The sequence below is a fragment of the Pseudoliparis swirei genome, chromosome 21, assembly GCF_029220125.1.
Source record: "Pseudoliparis swirei isolate HS2019 ecotype Mariana Trench chromosome 21, NWPU_hadal_v1, whole genome shotgun sequence".
Classification (NCBI taxonomy): Eukaryota; Metazoa; Chordata; class Actinopteri; order Perciformes; family Liparidae; genus Pseudoliparis; species Pseudoliparis swirei.
Genome location: NC_079408.1, coordinates 139237 through 146736, shown reverse-complemented (window position 1 = coordinate 146736; position 7500 = coordinate 139237). Strand labels below are relative to the sequence as shown.

The window sequence follows — 7500 nt, the reverse complement described above, 5'->3', positions numbered from 1 at the left end:
AATAAGTGATGAAGACGTGTCTCTCTTTGTCCTCGTCTTGTTTAATAAGTGATGAAGACGTGTCTCTCTTTGTCCTCGCCTTGTTTAATGATGAAGACGTGTCTCTCTTTGTCCTCGTCTTGTTTAATAAGTGATGAAGACGTGTCTCTCTTTGTCCTCGTGTCCCTCGTCTTGTTTAATAAGTGATGAAGACGTGTCTCTTTGTCCTCGTCTTGTTTAATAAGTGATGAAGACGTGTCTCTCTTTGTCCTCGTCTTGTTTAATAAGTGATGAAGACGTGTCTCTCTTTGTCCTCGTCTTGTTTAATAAGTGATGAAGACGTGTCTCTCTTTGTCCTCGTCTTGTTTAATAAGTGATGAAGACGTGTCTCTCTTTGTCCTCGTGTCCCTCGTCTTGTTTAATAAGTGATGAAGACGTGTCTCTCTTTGTCCTCGTCTTGTTTAATAAGTGATGAAGACGTGTCTCTCTTTGTCCTCGTCTTGTTTAATAAGTGATGAAGACGTGTCTCTCTTTGTCCTCGTGTCCCTCGTCTTGTTTAATAAGTGATGAAGACGTGTCTCTCTTTGTCCTCGTCTTGTTTAATAAGTGATGAAGACGTGTCTCTTTGTCCCTCGTCTTGTTTAATAAGTGATGAAGACGTGTCTCTTTGTCCTCGTCTTGTTTAATAAGTGATGAAGACGTGTCTCTCTTTGTCCTCGTCTTGTTTAATAAGTGATGAAGACGTGTCTCTCTTTGTCCTCGTGTCCCTTGTTTAATAAGTGATGAAGACGTGTCTCTCTTTGTCCTCGTGTCCCTCGTCTTGTTTAATAAGTGATGAAGACGTGTCTCTCTTTGTCCTCGTCTTGTTTCATAAGTGATGATGACGTGTCTCTTTGTCCTCGTGTCCCTCGTCTTGTTTAATAAGTGATGAAGATGTGTCTCTCTTTGTCCTCGTGTCCCTCGTCTTGTTTAATAAGTGATGAAGACGTGTCTCTCTTTGTCCTCGTCTTGTTGAATAAGTGATGAAGACGTGTCTCTCTTTGTCCTCGTCTTGTTTAATAAGTGATGAAGACGTGTCTCTCTTTGTCCTCGTCTTGTTTAATAAGTGATGAAGACGTGTCTCTTTGTCCTCATCTTGTTTAATAAGTGATGAAGACGTGTCTCTCTTTGTCCTCGTCTTGTTTAATAAGTGATGAAGACGTGTCTCTCTTTGTCCTCGTCTTGTTGAATAAGTGATGAAGACGTGTCTCTCTTTGTCCTCGTCTTGTTTAATAAGTGATGAAGACGTGTCTCTCTTTGTCCTCGTGTCCCTCGTCTTGTTTAATAAGTGATGAAGACGTGTCTCTCTTTGTCCTCGTCTTGTTTAATAAGTGATGAAGACGTGTCTCTTTGTCCTCGTCTTGTTTAATAAGTGATGAAGACGTGTCTCTCTTTGTCTCGCCTTGTTTAATAAGTGATGAAGATGTGTCTCTCTTTGTCCTCGTCTTGTTTCATAAGTGATGAAGACGTGTCTCTCTTTGTCCTCGTCTTGTTTAATAAGTGATGAAGATGTGTCTCTCTTTGTCCTCGTCTTGTTTCATAAGTGATGAAGACGTGTCTCTCTTTGTCCTCGTGTCGCCTTGTTTCATAAGTGATGAAGACGTGTCTCTCTTTGTCCTCGTCTTGTTTAATAAGTGATGAAGACGTGTCTCTCTTTGTCCTCGTCTTGTTTCATAAGTGATGATGACGTGTCTCTCTTTGTCCTCGTGTCCCTCGTCTTGTTTAATAAGTGATGAAGACGTGTCTCTCTTTGTCCTCGTCTTGTTTAATAAGTGATGAAGACGTGTCTCTTTGTCCTCGTCTTGTTTAATAAGTGATGAAGACGTGTCTCTCTTTGTCCTCGTGTCCCTCGTCTTGTTTAATAAGTGATGAAGACGTGTCTCTCTTTGTCCTCGTCTTGTTTCATAAGTGATGAAGACGTGTCTCTCTTTGTCCTCGTCTTGTTTAATAAGTGATGAAGATGTGTCTCTTTGTCCTCGTGTCCCTCTTGTTTAATAAGTGATGAAGACGTGTCTCTCTTTGTCCTCGTCTTGTTTAATAAGTGATGAAGACGTGTCTCTCTTTGTCCTCGTCTTGTTTAATAAGTGATGAAGACGTGTCTCTCTTTGTCCTCGTCTTGTTTAATAAGTGATGAAGACGTGTCTCTCTTTGTCCTCGTCTTGTTTAATAAGTGATGAAGACGTGTCTCTCTTTGTCCTCGTCTTGTTTAATAAGTGATGAAGACGTGTCTCTCTTTGTCCTCGTGTCCCTCGTCTTGTTTAATAAGTGATGAAGACGTGTCTCTCTTTGTCCTCGTGTCCCTCGTCTTGTTTAATAAGTGATGAAGACGTGTCTCTCTTTGTCCTCGTCTTGTTTCATAAGTGATGAAGACGTGTCTCTCTTTGTCCTCGTCTTGTTTAATAAGTGATGAAGACGTGTCTCTCTTTGTCCTCGTCTTGTTTAATAAGTGATGAAGACGTGTCTCTCTTTGTCCTCGTGTCCCTCGTCTTGTTTAATAAGTGATGAAGACGTGTCTCTCTTTGTCCTCGTCTTGTTTAATAAGTGATGAAGACGTGTCTCTTTGTCCTTGTCTTGTTTCATAAGTGATGAAGACGTGTCTCTCTTTGTCCTCGTCTTGTTTCATAAGTGATGAAGACGTGTCTCTCTTTGTCCTCGTCTTGTTTAATAAGTGATGAAGACGTGTCTCTCTTTGTCCTTGTGTCCCTCGTCTTGTTTCATAAGTGATGAAGACGTGTCTCTCTTTGTCCTCGTCTTGTTTCATAAGTGATGAAGACGTGTCTCTCTTTGTCCTCGTCTTGTTTCATAAGTGATGAAGACGTGTCTCTCTTTGTTAAGTGATGAAGATGTGTCTCTTTGTCCTTGTGTCCTTGTTTCATAAGTGATGAAGACGTGTCTCTCTTTGTCCTCGTCTTGTTTCATAAGTGATGAAGACGTGTCTCTCTTCGTCCTCCAGGTCTTCTCTGACTCCATGAGATCTCCCGGAAGAGCTTCTCATGAAGGGGGAAGACTTTCCATGTGACACCATGGCTCCAGACATTCATGGTGTGCACCACACACACACACACACACACACACACACACACACACACACACACACACATACACACACGTCTGTCCACTGACCACCACACACACACACACACACACACACACACACACGTCTGTCCACTGACCACCACACACACACACACACACACACATACACACACGTCTGTCCACTGACCACCACACACACACACACACATACACACACGTCTGTCCACTGACCACCCCACACACACACACACACACACGTCTGTCCACTGACCACCACACACACACACACACACACACACACACACGTCTGTCCACTGACCACCACACACACACACACACACACACACACATACACACACACACACACACACACACACACACATACACACACGTCTGTCCACTGACCACCACACACACACACACACACACACACACACACACGTCTGTCCACTGACCACCACACACACACACACACACACACACGTCTGTCCACTGACCACCACACACACACTGAATGGGCTAACGTTGGTCTCCGCAGAGGACAGCCAGTACCACTGTGAGGACTGTGACCAGCACTTTGAGTCCCGGGACCAGCTGCAGGACCACCAGCTGCAGGACCACCAGGACCACCAGGACCACCAGCTGCAGGACCACCAGCTGCAGGACCACCAGGACCACCAGGACCACCAGCTGCAGGACCACCAGGACCACCAGGACCACCAGCTGCAGGACCACCAGCTGCAGGACTACCAGCTGCAGGACCACCAGGACCACCAGGACCACCAGCTGCAGGACCACCAGCTGCAGGACCACCAGCTGCAGGACCACCAGGACCACCAGCTGCAGGACCCCCAGAAGCCGCCGTCCTCCGGCCTCCACCCAGGTGTGTGTCTTTAGTTTAAAGAGTCCAGAACCCTGGAGACTGAGGGACGAACTGGGACAATATGACTCAGCCGTGACTCAGCCGTGACTCAGCCGTGACTCAGCCGTGACTCAGCAGTGACTCAGCCGTGACTCAGCAGTGACTCAGCCGTGACTCAGCAGTGACTCAGCAGTGACTCAGCAGTGACTCAGCCGTGACTCAGCCGTGACTCAGCCGTGACTCAGCCGTGACTCAGCCGTGACTCAGCAGTGACTCAGCAGTGACTCAGCCGTGACTCAGCAGTGACTCAGCCGTGACTCAGCCGTGACTCAGCCGTGACTCAGCCATGACTCAGCAACATGTCCTCTGTGGTTGCACTGAAACACTTGAACCGTGTGTCTCCGTCTCTGGTGGTTGGCCCATCAGGAGAGGCCAGTGAGGCCCCGCCCCCTCCAGCCCTGCGGCCCCTCCTCGTGGCCCACGGCCTGCAGGCATGTCAGGAGTGTGACCAGGTGTTCCCCGACGTCCAGAGGTAAGTGGGCAGCCGAGGCGCTCGCCGGTCGTGGTCTCCGTGGATACGCCGGCCCTAAGAGGGTGTGTCCCCCCGCAGCCTGGAGGCCCACGGCCCGGCCCACTCGGAGGAGAGGGAGTACCGCTGTGACCAGTGCCCCAAGGCCTTCAACTGGAAGTCCAACCTGATCCGCCACCAGATGTCTCACGACAGCGGGAAGCACTACGAGTGTGAGAACTGCTCCAAGGTAGCGAGCTGGCCTCTGGGGGCGCTGCGTGACCTCTCGACCTCTGGGCCGGCGGTAACCCCCCCGTGTCTCCTCTCCCCAGCAGGTGTTCACAGACCCCAGTAACCTGCAGAGGCACATCCGCTCGCAGCACGCCGGCGCCCGCGCCCACGCCTGCGCCGACTGCGGCAAGACGTTCGCCACGTCGTCGGGCCTCAAGCAGCACAAACACATCCACAGCAGCGTCAAGCCCTTCATGTGTAAGTCCCTCAGGCCCTACCTGTGTAAGTCCCTCAGCACTCAGCATCACATCACCATGACAACACCTGGAACCCACACCCTTTGATCTGCATCAGCCTTAAACCTGGTCTGACCTGGTCTGACCTGGTCTAACCTGGTCTGACCTGGTCTAACCTGGTCTGACCTGGTCTGACCTGGTCTAACCTGGTCTGACCTGGTCTGACCTGGTCTAACCTGGTCTAACCTGGTCTGACCTGGTCTGACCTGGTCTGACCTGGTCTAACCTGGTCTGACCTGGTGCAATCCTGAACCTGGTGCAACCTGGTCTGACCTGGTCTGACCTGGTCTGACCTGGTCTGACCTGGTCTAACCTGGTCTGACCTGGTCTGACCTGGTCTGACCTGGTCTAACCTGGTCTGACCTGGTCTGACCTGGTCTGACCTGGTCTGACCTGGTCTAACCTGGTCTGACCTGGTCTGACCTGGTCTGACCTGGTCTGACCTGGTCTAACCTGGTCTGACCTGGTCTGACCTGGTCACTCACACACACACACTCACTCCCCAGTAAATGCTAAATCCTGCAAGACCAGAACCCGTGTTGACCTTTGACCTCTCCGGCCCCTCGTGGGTCTGATCCCTGCAGCCTTTGGCCCAGCTCTCTCATTCGGGCCCCGCTCCCCTCCTCAAGCAAACACACGTTAACACACTCCCACATACCCCCCCCCCCATTCCTCACTAAGTGCAGCCGCATGGTGAGCCTCGGCCCTCGGCTGGAGACGAGGCCGATGGATAATCACCAGAAGATATGCAGCTTTAGAACAACTGCAGTCTGGAGGCGAGGCCCCGAGGCCCCGAGGCCCCTCAGACCTGAGACCCTGTCCCTCAGACCTGAGACCCTGTCCCCTTAGACCTGAGACCCTGTCCCTCAGACCTGAGACCCTGTCCCCTTAGACCTGAGACCCTGTCCCTGACCTGAGACCTGTCCTCAGGCCGACCCTGTCCCTCAGACCTGAGACCCTGTCCCTCAGACCTGAGACCCTGTCCCCTTAGACCTGAGACCCTGTCCCTCAGGCCTGAGACCCTGTCCCTCAGACCTGAGACCCTGTCCCTCAGACCTGAGACCCTGTCCCTCAGGCCTGAGACCCTGTCCCCTTAGACCTGAGACCCTGTCCCCTCAGACCTGAGACCCTGTCCCTCAGACCTGAGACCCTGTCCCTCAGGCCTGAGACCCTGTCCCTCAGACCTGAGACCCTGTCCCCTCAGACCTGAGACCCTGTCCCCTCAGACCTGAGACCCTGTCCCCTTAGACCTGAGACCCTGTCCCTCAGACCTGAGACCCTGTCCCTCAGACCTGAGACCCTGTCCCTCAGACCTGAGACCCTGTCCCTCAGGCCTGAGACCCTGTCCCTCAGACCTGAGACCCTGTCCCTCAGACCTGAGACCCTGTCCCCTTAGACCTGAGACCCTGTCCCCTCAGACCTGAGACCCTGTCCCTCAGACCTGAGACCCTGTCCCTCAGACCTGAGACCCTGTCCCCTTAGACCTGAGACCCTGTCCCCTTAGACCTGAGACCCTGACCCCTCAGGCCTGAGACCCTGTCCCCTTAGACCTGAGACCCTGTCCCTCAGACCTGAGACCCTGTCCCCTTAGACCTGAGACCCTGTCCCTCAGACCTGAGACCCTGTCCCCTCAGGCCTGAGACCCTGTCCCCTTAGACCTGAGACCCTGACCCCTCAGACCTGAGACCCTGTCCCTCAGACCTGAGACCCTGACCCCTCAGACCTGAGACCCTGTCCCCTTAGACCTGAGACCCTGTCCCTCAGACCTGAGACCCTGTCCCTCAGACCTGAGACCCTGTCCCTCAGACCTGAGACCCTGTCCCCTTAGACCTGAGACCCTGTCCCTCAGACCTGAGACCCTGTCCCCTCAGACCTGAGACCCTGTCCCCTCAGACCTGAGACCCTGTCCCCTTAGACCTGAGACCCTGTCCCTCAGGCCTGAGACCCTGTCCCCTCAGACCTGAGACCCTGTCCCCTCAGACCTGAGACCCTGTCCCCTCAGACCTGAGACCCTGTCCCTCAGGCCTGAGACCCTGTCCCCTCAGACCTGAGACCCTGTCCCCTCAGACCTGAGACCCTGACCCCTCAGACCTGAGACCCTGTCCCTCAGACCTGAGACCCTGTCCCTCAGACCTGAGACCCTGTCCCTCAGACCTGAGACCCTGTCCCTCAGACCTGAGACCCTGTCCCTCAGACCTGAGACCCTGTCCCCTTAGACCTGAGACCCTGTCCCCTTAGATTCTGTCCTTAGGCCTGAGACCCTGTCCCTCAGACCTGAGACCCTGTCCCTCAGACCTGAGACCCTGTCCCTCAGACCTGAGACCCTGTCCCCTTAGACCTGAGACCCTGTCCCTCAGGCCTGAGACCCTGTCCCCTTAGACCTGAGACCCTGTCCCTCAGACCTGAGACCCTGTCCCCTCAGACCTGAGACCCTGTCCCTCAGACCTGAGACCTGTCCCTCAGACCCTGAGACCTGTCCTCAGACCTGAGACCCTGTCCCTCAGACCTGAGACCCTGTCCCTCAGACCTGAGACCCTGTCCCTCAGACC

The 7500-nt window shown here is 52.8% G+C and overlaps 1 protein-coding gene across 1 annotated transcript in view; it reads left to right on the top strand.

The window, feature by feature from the left end:
- Window positions 1-3010: 3010 nt before the first annotated feature.
- Window positions 3011-7500, top strand: part of LOC130212082 (MDS1 and EVI1 complex locus protein EVI1-B-like) — a 6956-nt gene continuing 2466 nt past the window's right edge. The window contains exons 1-5 of the mRNA XM_056443215.1: window positions 3011-3060; window positions 3593-3937; window positions 4343-4448; window positions 4527-4674; window positions 4757-4937. Of these exons, the coding sequence (XP_056299190.1) occupies window positions 3012-3060; window positions 3593-3937; window positions 4343-4448; window positions 4527-4674; window positions 4757-4937 (829 nt within the window). The 5' untranslated portion in view covers window position 3011. The remainder of the gene's footprint in view (window positions 3061-3592; window positions 3938-4342; window positions 4449-4526; window positions 4675-4756; window positions 4938-7500) is intronic.